This window comes from Lepisosteus platostomus, chromosome 5 (genome assembly GCF_059453375.1).
Source record: "Lepisosteus platostomus isolate fLepPlt1 chromosome 5, fLepPlt1.hap1, whole genome shotgun sequence".
NCBI classification, from domain to species: Eukaryota; Metazoa; Chordata; class Actinopteri; order Semionotiformes; family Lepisosteidae; genus Lepisosteus; species Lepisosteus platostomus.
Window position 1 is genome coordinate 32,287,633 of NC_142615.1, and position 13,624 is coordinate 32,301,256.

The 13,624-nt window shown below is 41.8% G+C and overlaps 2 protein-coding genes across 2 annotated transcripts in view; one reads left to right on the forward strand and one right to left on the reverse strand.

The window, feature by feature from the left end:
• The window catches only part of LOC148665564 (antigen WC1.1-like), a 589,159-nt gene extending 585,183 nt beyond the window's left edge, over positions 1-3,976 (forward strand). Inside the window, exons 9-13 of the mRNA XM_088630949.1 lie at positions 1,733-1,795; positions 2,243-2,329; positions 2,651-2,737; positions 2,862-2,930; positions 3,791-3,976. Coding sequence (XP_088487075.1) covers positions 1,733-1,795; positions 2,243-2,329; positions 2,651-2,737; positions 2,862-2,930; positions 3,791-3,966 — 482 coding nt within the window. The 3' untranslated portion in view covers positions 3,967-3,976. The remainder of the gene's footprint in view (positions 1-1,732; positions 1,796-2,242; positions 2,330-2,650; positions 2,738-2,861; positions 2,931-3,790) is intronic.
• Positions 3,977-6,919: 2,943 nt separating this feature from the next.
• LOC148665608 (uncharacterized) lies at positions 6,920-11,449 on the reverse strand. The gene is made up of 2 exons (XM_088632354.1): positions 10,821-11,449; positions 6,920-9,108 (listed from the first exon to the last, which is right to left on the reverse strand). Exons 1-2 carry the CDS (start codon positions 11,191-11,193, stop codon positions 7,808-7,810), a joined length of 1,674 nt encoding a protein of 557 aa, XP_088488480.1. The 5' UTR covers positions 11,194-11,449; the 3' UTR covers positions 6,920-7,807.
• Between the last annotated feature and the right edge of the window lie 2,175 nt (positions 11,450-13,624).

Sequence of the window (13,624 nt, forward strand, 5' to 3'; positions counted from 1 at the left end):
CCTGATGTCCGAAATCACTCTCACCCCCCAGCTACTCAGCTTCTCCTTGATAGTCTCGTCTGAGATATATGCCGGGAGGTGGAGGAAGGACATCACTACCTCCTTCCGCTCCAGCCAGCGGCAGTAGCAGGGTGCGCCCTGCACATCCAGCCCCACAGCCACCGCGTCCGCATGTTCTTTTGAGTCCAGAGTCAGTTCAAACTCTTTTGGCGTCCGGGGGCGGCAGGCAAAAAGAGAGCCCTCCCCACAGAAGCCGTGTACCACTGCGATAATAGCACCCGCAGACGGTTTCTCCACGCCGCTCACATCCACCACAACAGTATGCGCCCTTGGAAAAACCCACCGGGGGGATCGGTCTGAATTCCTCATCCTTCTCTTTCCTACACCACTCTCCTCCTCCACTACAATAACATTCTCTGCCTCCATGTTTTTTGTTTCCATTAAAACACAAACAGGACTCAGAGAGCAACAAAAAAGCAACAACAAAATACCAAAAGTCTCTCCCCTACCCAAACAGCGCTAGGCTGAAGGAGAGGGCTTCAAAAATCAACCAAAAACACCAAAAAACCACAAAAATTCATAAAAAACAAAGTCTTACTTGAGACAAACAAATCCTCTGTTCCTCTCCTTCTTCCTCCTCTCACGCTGACCACGCCCCCTGTGACGCCAGAGGGCCTGCTCAAGGGGTGCGGCTGTAAGCAAGAGCAGGGCTCACTGGCACCCTTCTTATAGAGAGGACAGCTCCGTCACCTCTTTTACGACGCTGCTTTTTTTCCCTTGCGTTTTTCTCTTCTTCCCACGTTCTCTCTCTTCACTGCCTTCGTCCCCGCTCTATTTCACTTCAGCCTTTCACTCTTGCTTCCTTCCAATGAGGACGGAGCTGCGGGAGAAAGGGCGCTATAGAAGATCGCTGTGGAGAGCTGCTGCTATGCTTTGACATCTGAGCTCTGTGGAAAACGATCTCAATTCAATTCTGAAAAACGCAACTCCCAGAACGCCAGCCGAACAAGTCTCCACAGCCGAAGTGCTGTGACTCTTTTCAGCTGGCGATAAACCATTCCTCGATCCTTTGCGGACTTGTAAAACTGTTCATGATCAGAATGAAAAACGCTCACGCTAATACACAAGCACCCGTGTCTCTCCAAAGCAGACAAATAAACAGACGGAAAAGCCGCACTGCACGTGTGAACAGGGGAATGAGCGAGCGAGCGGGGATAGGGCGCCTCCTAGACAGGGTCTTATTATGGGAGTGGGGGGTCTTCAGTTCAGTACTCACTCTCACCTCAAACCAGGCTGACATTTAGAGAACTTGAGTAGAAAATCCTGAATCTTACAAATCTTACCACATATGTACTATTCCTTACAAACTCTGCTTTTCAGTGTTGCCCCACGCTAGCCAGCAGATCACAGAGGCTGAGCAACACCAGACATGGTCAATACTTGGGTGGTAGACAGGGTGCTGCTCTAATTGGTTTTAATAGAAACGAAGGTGGTACCTCAGGTCCAGACTGATGATTGGGAAACAGTATGCTGTAAAAACTGCCTTTCAGATCACATGTTAAATCAGCGACCCTACAGTCTTGGCTTAACTATACACCACACAGCATTTAAAATCACATTTAGAATTAGACTTTACAATAACATTGCAGCTCTGTGGTCAATGTAACTCAGAGTCCTGAAGTGTAAATTGTCTTTCTGTATGGTTCAGAAAACTCAATAACCTCTCTGAAAGAAGAGATCTCAGAGCACTACAATGATGCTGTAACTGTACCTCAAAGCCCAGATGCCTTGTCAGGTGGGTTACTTCAGTCCAGTCAAATGGGGAAACTCTGCACCAATTTCAGTAAGTCTGACTCTCTCTTTAAACTCAGCCTCTAAATACAGAGTCTGTGTTATCCTGCACCAGTCACATGGATCTGACTCTCTCTCTCTGTGATCTCAGCCCTGCACACTCAGTCTGGGTCACTGTGCTGCCAGTGTCCAGCTCCTCTTCAGTTTCTCACAGTGTCCACATCACCACTCTCTCAATCCAAATACAGCCCACCTTTCTCTGTCCTGTTGTCCTTCAATGTCTTATTTGAAAATCTAGGAATTGTTATTACAGAAGTGAATAGAACTAGAAATTGGGTTAATTGTTAATGTTCAGTTAATCAGTGTGTTCTGATGAGCTCCAGCAGTCCTGTGCTCTAGATAACTCAGTGTTCTGATGTGTGACAGTGAAGCTGTGCTCTGTGTGCTTTAGGAGAACTGATGTCCTCTGTGAAAGAAGAGGCCCCAGAGTACTATGACGATGCTGTAACTCTACCTCAGAGTCCAGATCCCTTGTCAGGTGGGTTATTTCAGTCCAGTCCCAAAGAGAAACCTTGTACCAATCCCAGAAACTCTGACTCTCTCTCCTCTCTCTATGTACTGCAGACCACATCACACTGAGTCTGTTTATTCTGCTGCCAGTGTCCAGCTCCTCTTCAGATATTTCACAAGGATTCACAGCATTGCGCTCTCTGTCCTGATACAGGCTGCACTGTTGTCATTCACCATCTCAATTTAAAAAAAATGGAATGGGTTTGAAATGTATTATATAATCAGGTTGCCTGATCCCCTGTATTTAAAATCTGATGTGTAACAGTAAAACTGTCTCTGTGTGCTTCAGGAGAGCTGATGTCTTCTGTGAAAGAAGAGGCTCCAGAGTACTATGATGATGCTGTAACTTCGCCCCAGAGCCGAGACACGGTGTCAGGTGAGTTATCATAAATAAGACTTTGTCATTAGAAATAAACACTACCTGGAAGAGAAATAGTCTCTGACAAGCCAGTCTGTGTCAGAATGACAGCGAGATATCTGACCTGCTCTTCTGTTCACAGGGAGACTCCTCTCTGATGAGGCACCTTCTGGATACAGTTTGGATGAGAGTGAGGGAGACCCCACTTTAGGTAAAGGGGACTACAGCCAGAGGTCTCGGTGTGAGTGAGGTAGTTCAGGGATGAAGAAGATGATCCCCAGTAATCAATCACTGTGCTACTCTCATCCAAGACAAGAGGGCACCAGGTCTAAGTGGTGGCTCAAATTGTGCTGTGTCCTGCATGGATCAATAGTAGCTGATACAGATTAAGAGTCCTGATTGCCACAAGATTGAAATGCTTAGATCAGGGTCTCAGCTAAACCCACCGACTGTCACACCCAGCCAATCGGATGCTTTCAGTTTTGTTTTCTGACCATAGTCCAGCCAATCCCTGACCAGGAGTCCTGAACTCTACATGTCAGCCTAGTGTTTCCCTGTCCTGTGTGGCCCTGCTAGAGGCCTGAGGTCATTACACCTGGATCAGCTACTGATCTGACCACGGAGAGGTCTTCAGAAACTCAAACAGAATGACTTATTTTAGAAAATACTGTCAAAGCTTTTCCGCACTCTGGTACATTGTTGGTACATTGTTGGTAAGTAAAATCTGAAGTACTTAAAGTTGTTCTAAAAGATAATTTTTTAAATTTTAATTAAAATTTATTCCTATAAAGGTTTTTGGATTACAATATGCTTTCAATAACTTATTCATCTGACAAATCGTATTCACCTGTCTTAATTATAACATTCTTTTTTGTGATCCTGTCTAAGATTATTTGTTTATATAATTAATGGTTGTTAAAATCACACATATACAACTTAAAAAAAACAACATACTATACCCATGCATAAAAATTCATGGGTCCAATTCTAAACCAAAAATATCATCTAAGAGAGTCATCCCTGTCCATCAGCTGTCCACTGCCAGTCTCTTAGTCTGTGTCTCTCTAACAGGTGTCCTCCACACTGGCCCTGGAGTGGACAGGGTTCTGCCCACATTGCCATCTGAGGAAGGAGTCTCTACCCCTGACAGGACTGACTATGATGATGTTGAGGACGAGTCTCAGGGAGAGGATGGGTGCTGTGGGACTGACAGGGCTGTCTGGGAGAAGCTCCTCCTGCAGATCTAGACAAAGAAGAGCTTCACCAACAGAGTCGCACAGTCTTAGAGCAGCTCTGAGCACTGAGACTGTCTGTGACCTGAGTCCACTTCACTCAATTGTTTCCACACTGACACTGTCTGTGACCTGAGTCCACTTCACTCCACTGTTTCCACACTGTCCTCAATGCCTGTGTTTGCAGGACCTGCAGCTTGTATTTTATTAAAGGAAGACCCTGAAAATTCCGTTTCTGCTTCTTTCCACAATGTGTATTTCAGATATGAATAGATCCATTGATGTACGATTCTGAAAGTAATATTTTTGATACACATTTGTATGCATCTTATTAAACTTTTGGTTTGCAATAAACTGTTAAAAGTCATTTTTGTCATTTTATTCTGACGTGCAATATTAAAAGATTGTCTATAAAAACATGATGCAGCCCTTGGCCAATCAAACAATAAATTCAACCCCAGAGAAAAAAGGAAACATGAATGTAACACTGTACACTGTAGACAAAGCCAGACACAGCATCACCAAAGAGATACACCTGACTGTATTTTATTAGGAATGACAACACCCAAGATTAAAGCATCATGAAAGGAATATGGAGCGAAATTCTGGCTTAACCCGCTCGGCTGAGGGCTGACCTGCTGGCCATAGGACGAGGAGTCAGGACCCCCATGCAGGATGACCAAGGGCCAGCTGCAGAGGTGGGATGCAAGAGACATTCAAGAGAGAAAGATAGGGATCCCGTAGGGATTTATAGCGTTTTGGGAGAGAGATGGATGTGTTGTAACAAACAAATAAGTTTTGGACCCCGAAATGAAGCTGAACAAGTGAGTTTTATTGCATGCAAAAAACATCTTGATAGAGCCAATCCAAAATAAATTTTTCAATAGGGTCTACAGATATGTGCAGCAAAATAAGATCAGGCCTCCAGGAGTTCAGCAAAAACATTTTTTGAAAGAAAATAGCTTTCTCTATATTCATCTAAAATATCTGATTCAATCACTTTCTAATTTATTATTTAGCTAAAATTGCTGATTCAATCACCGCCATGTGGGTAAAATGTCTGCACAGCCGCGCAGCATGATGACGTCATTAGTTGGCACTGCGGTGGCTTCAAAACAACTGAGGAGCTGAGCTGAGAAAGGAGATTCTGCAGCTGGATATAAACCTCACTGCATCTGCTAGTACCACCTAGTCAGGAGAATTGAATCGCCATCAAACTAAACTGTGTGTGAATTCCATGTAATTATAAATGTATTTCCACAGGTTAAACCTACATAATTGTGTACATTATTCTCAGTGCAATTCAGATTTGGTTACTGTTTCTATCGAACTGATTAGAAAATCTGCACACCCGTGCAAAAATAAAAATTACCTGGAGGAGAAAAATGTTTATCCAGGGAAATTACTTTTGCGGTAAAAAGTGATACTCCATTTTCCATTTCTTACGATCAGCCTGTTCATCATCATCCCCATTCTGTTGACAACTGACTCTGTGACTATTGGAGGCCCAAACGGGACTACTAAGTTTCTGAAAAGCAGACAGAAGAGAGAGGTTGTTTCCCCACTGGACTAGCTGAATGAGACTGATCATGCTGATTTCCAGGATAATTTGTGGTATCATTACATGAACTATACTGTGAAAAGTACTCGACCAAATGCGTCCTGTTAGGTGTGTAGCTTGATGCCTCATTCTACTGCCTCTCCTGGTAGGTTGAGTCTGCAACCTGTGGCGGGACTCTTCTCGAAATGTATAGGTCTAAGTCTCCAATCTGTAGCTAATGCTCGCTGGCTGCAAATGACCCGCTATGAAATGTACTCCTTTATTAATATAACGCTGGATGGCCTCGACGCAATTAAACAAGAATTAAGAGGAGTCAGGCTTATGGCACTGTAAAATAGATTTATGCTAGGCCTCCAGAATGCAGCCTCTGAAGGAGTGTGTGCTCTGATAGGCGATTTGTGCTGTACCTATATCCCTGCTAATGATGATGACCATGGTAACCTCACCCTCGCAATACACCAGCTGAAAGAACTTAAGGACAAAGTAAATCAAGAGCGGGGCATTGGCAATGAGTTCCCCTTCTTTTCATGGCTAAAACTGTTATTCAGGTCATGGGGAATGTTTTTCTTGAAACTATTCATGTCTTTTATTACAGTGTTTTTGCTGCTCTGTTGTTGTATAACTTGTATTATCCATATGCTTCAATCTATGGTAAAGACTCATTAATATGCACTGCTTAGAATAGACTCCCATGAGCCCTGGGACCCTCCAGGTGACCCCTACGAGGAGTCCATAGTGAAAAAGCATTTTTAAGGATAAAAAGGAGGGAATGTAATGGAAAGTTACTAAAGAAAAGTGTTTAATCCTAAAAATGTTGTTTACGGGCAATATTAAAGCAGCTGGATTCTGTGAACAAAGTGTGATAGTACCCAGCGGGTCAAGGGCACAGGATGTTCGAAGAATATGTTTATCTCTGCACCAGCAAAAAGGCGATGCAAAACTGCATGTAGCTGTCTTCTCTGTCCTTCAAGGCTTAGACCTATAAGTACTGGAAAATTACTGCCTCGCCTGTCTTTGTATTACTAACCAACCATAATGAAGTAAACAAGTTGAGCTGTTGCATTAGCTAAGTGTGTAAAATAAGGGACCTTTCCCTATTTGCTGCTGCACAGACTAGTGGTTGCTGTTGTGCAATATTTTTTCCATTTTGTTACAATGGACTTCACAGTGCTCCTAGGAAGGTTCAAAGCTTTGTCAATCTTTTTATAACCTTTTCCAGCTTTTTTCCTCCTAACAACTTCATCTCGAAGTTCCATAGGCAGCTCCTTGGTCTTCATGACAGTAGGACTGATCTGATGTGCAGTCAAGCAATTGAATACAGGTGTACCTTGTTAACATTTAGTGGGATCTCTCAAGATAACTGACCCAAATTAGGCTGCTAAAACAAAGGGAGTGAATACTTATCAATTAAGTAATTTTCAATTTTTATTTTTAATAGATGTCTTCAGAATTTTAAATACTTAATTTCATTTGAACATTATAGAGAATTGCTTCTACAGGAGTGGAAAAAAAACATTTTAATATGATTTAATTAGACTTTGCAACACAGCAGAATGAGAAATAAACAATGGGGTGTGAATACGTTCTGAAGGCACAGTATATATTGCTGTCCTGTCTCGTTTAAAAAAATAGTTGCATTGAAAAAAAAAAAAGAAAGATATGGAATTATTAGTAATGGTGCCAAAATAGATTTTCTACTTAAAAGAGATTCATACAATATCGTATTCTTTTCGCACGTACTTTGAGCTTTTTTGTAGAATTTAATCAGATGTGTGACTTTTATTTTTCCTGTGACAGTTAAGAATCCTTATCTGTTTTATACACATTTCTTGCTTAACATGGTAAGTTAAAAGCTGTTACACAATTACAAGCCTATTCAACGAGAACAGTAACTCATATAACTCAGACAGTCTTAACTGTAAATTAAACAGGATTAAACTTAACATCCCAAGACTATAAAGGAATAAAACATTAATTCAATTTAGACCTAATTCATTTTAAAATTGATTAAAACTAAAAGCAAAAAGCATTATATATTTTAGTATACAGATAAATTTAACTGTGTGACAAGAACTATTTCTGTTTTAGTCAACCATAAGGAAGAATACAGTCAAAATTTAGTTGACTAGACAAACTCAACAGTGGGTGATTACAAAGTGACTATGGCTAAAAGACATCTTAGGAACAAGTAAAGGTTTATTCCATGCTGAAAAGAAGAAAAGAAACATTTTGGCTGTGGAGCCTTCTTTGGATGTCACATGCTGACGCATCTACCAACTTGAACTAAAAGACATTTTAAGTCACCTGACTGGATAAAACTCTTTCCACACTGACTGCAGCTGAATTATCTCCTGCATGAATATGCTGGTGGGCTCTTAAGGTACCTGAATGACTAAAACTCTTCTCACACTGACTGCAGCTGAATGGTCTCTCTCCTGTGTGAATGCGCTGGTGGGTTAGTAAGGTACTTGAATGACTAAAGCTCTTCCCACACTGACCGCAGATGAACGGTCTCTCTCCTGTGTGAGTGCGCTGGTGTGATTGTAAGTGGCTTATCTGACTAAAATTCTTCCCACACTGACTGCAGCTGAATGGTCTCTCTCCTGTGTGAATGCGCTGGTGGGTTATTAAGGTACATGACCGACTAAAACTCTTCCCACACTGACCGCAGACAAACGGTCTCTCTCCTGTGTGTCTGTGCTGGTGTAATTGTAAATGGCGCATCTGACTATAACTCTTCCCACACTGACTGCAGCTGAATGGTCTCTCTCCTGTGTGAATGCGCTGGTGGATTATTAAGCTACGTGACTGACTGAAACTCTTCCCACACTGACCGCAGACGAACGGTCTCTCGCCTGTGTGAATGTGCTGGTGTGATTGTAAGTGGCTTATCTGACTAAAGTTCTTCCCACACTGACTGCAGCTGAATGGTCTCTCTCCTGTGTGAATGCGCTGGTGTCTTTTTAAGTCACCTGACCTATTAAAATTCTTACCACACTGACTGCAGCCGAAAGATCTCTCTCCTGTGTGAAGGTGCTGGTAGGGTTGTGAAATACTAGACTGACAGTAAGGCTGCTCCCCCCTGTGCCATAATGGTAGTTTGTCCACTCCATCTGAGCAAGACCTTGACTGATTCTTCCTCTTCCTCTGATTGTGCTGCTGTAACTCAGTACTCTTCTCTTCACCAGATACATCAGTCTGCTGCTCTGCATGGTCAATCAACTGGGGCTCCGTGTCATGCTCTGTAAGATTAAACTCACCCAGTTCTTCTTTGTGCTCTAGTACAGAGACACTTCCCAGTTCATTACAACCTTGTGTAATATTGTTTGTGTCCAGATTATTAATCTTCTCTGTAAAATCATCACATACTAAGAGCCCAGGTGTCTCACTCTCAGGCTCTGTCTTCATCATGGGCACAGAGCCCAGATCCTCCACACTCTGTCTGCTCTCTGTGTGCTGCTCACTGAGTGTCTCCTTCCCTTCTGCAGCAGTGAGCTCTGTCTCCTGCATCAGACTGGAGCCACACTCCTCCTCACTGTGCTGCTGTTCAAGAGGAGCCCTGTCCCCAGCGTCAGGGAGAGCACTGGCCTCTGAGCCTGAAAACACAGGACAAGAAAGAAAGGCCTTCAAAATAATAATACATTTTATTTGAGTAGCAGCTTTAAAGGTGGCTTCTTAAAGCGCTTTACCAATAACAAAAAATACATCATATAAGCACGATGCGAATACACAATTTGAGGAGACAGTAGATGGTGGTACTGAGTACAGTAGGAACAGAGGGGTCAAGAACAGAACCAGTTAAATAAAGGCTGTTCTAAATAATAAGGTTTTGAGTCTGGATTTAAAGGAGTTTAGAGAAGGTGACTCAATTATATCCTTGGGAAGAGAGTTCCAGAGCTTGGGGGCATAACAGGAGAACGCCCTGTCACCCAGAGAGTGTAGACGGACTGGGGGACAGATAGGAGACCAGAATTAGAAGAACGAAGATGGCAAGATTGGTGAGTAGGATGATAACTCAGACAGGTACTGAGATGCAAAGCGAGCAGGAGGATTTTTAAGTCAACACAAAACATGACAGGAAGCCAGTGCAAGGACTCCAGTATAGCAGTAACGTGAACACTTGTACTAGACTTGGTCAGGATCCTGGCTGCCAAATTTTGGATATACTGGAGTTTGTTCAATGTGGACTTAGAAACCCCAGAGAGTAGAGCGTTACATTAGTCAATTCGGGAGCAGCCAAAACTTTTCAGCCAGTGATAACATGGGGCGTAGTCGTGGTTTTCGAGGTGAAAGAAAGATGTTTTGACAACATACCACATATGTTGGTTGAATGTCAAACATCATCCCCAAAGTTTTACAATTTAGACTGAAGCTCAATTACAGGACCATCTACAGATAGTTACAGCAATGGTTTTACAAACTTGATGGGTGGTGCCAATAAGCATGACTTCATTCAGTCTTGTCACAGTTAAGATAAAAACATTTTGAGTCATCCAAGTTTTTATATATTTTATAATTTTATAAGAGGGGTTAATACAGACACTGACTAGACACTTCAGCACATTAACACTGCACTGAGAGAGAGAGGGGTAAATACAGACACACTGACTAGACACTTCAGCACATTAACACTGCACTGAGAGAGAGAGGGGTAAATACAGACACACTGACTAGACACTTCAGCACATTAACACTGCACTGAGAGAGAGAGGGGTTAATACAGACACACTGACTAGACACTTCAGCACATTAACACTGCACTGAGAGAGAGAGGGTTTAATACAGACTGACTGACTGGACACTACAGTACTTTAATAGTGTAGTGGGGGCGGGGTGAATACAGACAAACTTACTGGATTCATACAGACAAAAACCCTGGAGAACTGAGATATAATTAGTATACATATAAAAATCTAAACCAAAACAAGTTAAATACAATATATGTAAACCGTGTTTCCTAATGACGTCGGATTACACACTGATTCAGTGAAACAATTGTTGAATCTGAATGAGGTGTTTTCAGCACCGTAACCGGACAAAATAGTGCAGTTTTCAGTAAAGAATCGCGTTGCTACATCACACAAGTCTTCCCCACTTCACTCTGCAATCTCTCCATCTCTCCACTATATTCTCACATCTTTCGGAAAGTTTTTTAAAGACAGTTCGATAGTTTGTTAGAACGCGTACTGATAATGAGAATGTTTACTCTTGTGAGATGTTTTCTTTAAAATGAAGCGTGTTTTTTAAATCTCACGAGGAAGTTAAAAATACTGGTTTTAAACGCACTCATACAAGTCACCACACTGACCTGACAGCTCCAGTTTCGTGTCCATTTCTTCTTTTATTTCTGCAGTGACTTCACGTGGAAGCGCCTGGGTACCCTGATCTCCTCCTGCTCCCGACTCCTTCTCCCACAGCTGCAATCTCCACTTCAGGCTCTCGTTTTCCTTCTTCAGCTGCGCCATTTCACTCCCGACACTGTCCTCCACACACTGTGTGATTTTAAACACAGACCGTCTCACCAGGATCTGGGAGACGCTGCGGAGTTTGCCTTGAAACTCGTCCTCGGTGTCAGACACCCTGTTTCCAAAAAGTTCTGAAACTTCATACACGATCGATTTGAGCAAAACCTGCATGAATGAGTCAAGCTGGGTTTGCAGATTTAACAAGCACTCCGCCATCCTTCTTCAGAGTCGGTCAGAAACAAAGGCAGACTTGCAAAGTTTAAACAGAATAACTTTCTTCTTTATTTTTATTCTTCACAGATCCTGTTGTCAGGGCTGTGATCAGTTCAAGCACGAACACAGCCGACAAGACGCTACGTATTCAGAAACTAAAGCTATTAAAAAAACAACAACTTTCTTATGTAAAGAAAATGATTCAATCGCCAACACGTGGGTGAAAGATATGCAGTGTCGCGCAGTATGATGACATCATCCACTAGCGCGGCCGCGACTTCAAAACAACCGAGAAGCGGGGCTGAGAAAGAAGAGTTTCTGCAGCCGGATATAAACTTCACTGCACCTCCTAGCGCCACCTAGTCAAGAGGAGTGAATCACCTGCGACTTGCGCCGTTCGCAAGCCTGAATTTTGTGAAACGGAACAAATTTATTTTTTTGCCCTTGCACAACGAAAACGTCTCAAGTGGATCTTTATTCTACATCTCCCTATGCAGGTTTTTTGTAAAAGAAAAAAAATGCTGTCATTTTTTTGCCAGCTGGCAGTATTTATTCTTCACCGATAAGCAAGATTTGTATTTCTTATTTCGGAAAAATAATTCTTCGAAAAACAAGTTGTTCCAGAAAGGAAATCAATACTTCATTTAACAAAATCAAGCTATATGTGATTGTCCTTAATGATGTATGGAGTCTGGCAAAGAATAGTGTGGTCTGTGTCTTTAGGTACTGAAAGCAACTGACGAGTTTAGGTGCTCTTAGGTATTTCCTGGAGATCAGGTCTAAATTAAAATCAAAGGAACCAAGTAAAGGTCTATTCCCTGTCACACAAGAAGGCTCCACAGCTGGAATGTTGTGTTTCCTTCTCTTGTGGGATTCACTTTACACCTTAACACCTTATTTAGGGGGATTGTAGTCTGTTATGTATTTGCTGGAGATCTGGTCTAAATTAACATCAAAGGAACATTTAAAGGTTTATTGCACATAGCACCTGAAGAAGGGTCCACATTGTGTTTCCTTCTCTTTTCAGCATGGAATAAACCTGTACTTTTTCCTTTGCAGCCCACGCATGCTGATGCAGCCCTCTACGTAAATTACCTTGGGCTGTGGACCTCCAGCTGACCTGCACACAAATATATGAGGAGGTCTACTGAGACAAGAGGAGTACGATAGAGTACCGAAGACTTGAAAAAGCTCTTGCATTAGATTCTGTGTTTTTGTTGTTCCCCAGATTTGTTTTCAATGTATGTTCTTTTTCTTTTGAAGCTGTTGTGCTTGGTTGTTTTTGTTTTAGTTGTTAAACTACTAAAGGAATTTACCTAGGTAAAATTGAGTAGCCTGGCAAAGAATAACCAGCACAGGACACAGATATATATTTGGGGTTCTTTATTTCCAGGTTAGTATGGTGTCTGATCTGTTTTGTTAGTTTGGAACATAATAAAAAGCAAAATAAATGACATATAATGATATATTTGACTACACAAACTACGGTAGTGGTTCTTTCTACCGTGAGGGAAAACGGTAAAAAAACCACATTTCAGTTTGACGGTTTCAACATTCCATCTAACCGTTACAAAATCACACTGAACAAAAATAAATTACATTACAGTTTAAATTTAAATAACTCACCACGCAGCGCGTGCAGAAATAGGCCTCTCACAGGCTGCACAGGTCACCTCTCGGCACTACCCTCACTGAGAACTACATTACATTACAACAATAATTAGTATAATACTCTTACATTGACATGCACTTAACAAACGGTGCTTGTCTTAATCCTATGAAATACCCCTTTATACTGGTTAATACATTTTATTTGAGACTCATTTAGGGTGTAAATAGGAAAACAACCCAGTATTTACTGTTACAACTCTCTGCAGTAATTTAGTTTTTTTCAACTGATACACACTGCTTCTTAATCCTACTGCACATGCACAGACCATGCAGCGTGTGCAAAAATTGACCCTGTTCTCATTGGAACCATGAGAAAGGCATACCTGGGTGCCCTTGAACCAGCACCTTACTTTCATCTTAGTCCTAACCTTACCACACTAAGCAATTTTACCACAGAGAATCCAATGAAATGGTTTTCTCCATTTGCAGTATTGGGGTAAAACAAATTCTGCACTTTTAAGCAAGTATTGCATTTCAAATTTCGCAAATTGTAAGAATTTCTTGAAAAATGTTGTTTCAGAAAGAAACTGAGTAGACGGGAATAGCCCAGTCAATAGAATATTGAACTTTTCATCTCAGGGTCCCTATTCAGGTGGCTGATTTTCTTGCAAATGCTGTGAACCTGCAAAATAGTTGGTCTTTTGTCCCTCAGTTTTTCAAGCTGTTCTATGCATGTTTAAAATGTTCAATATTTTTCATGCTTATAAGCACTTTCTATCACAAAGTTTATGGTGTTCTTGACGCTGTGCTGCACATAGATAAT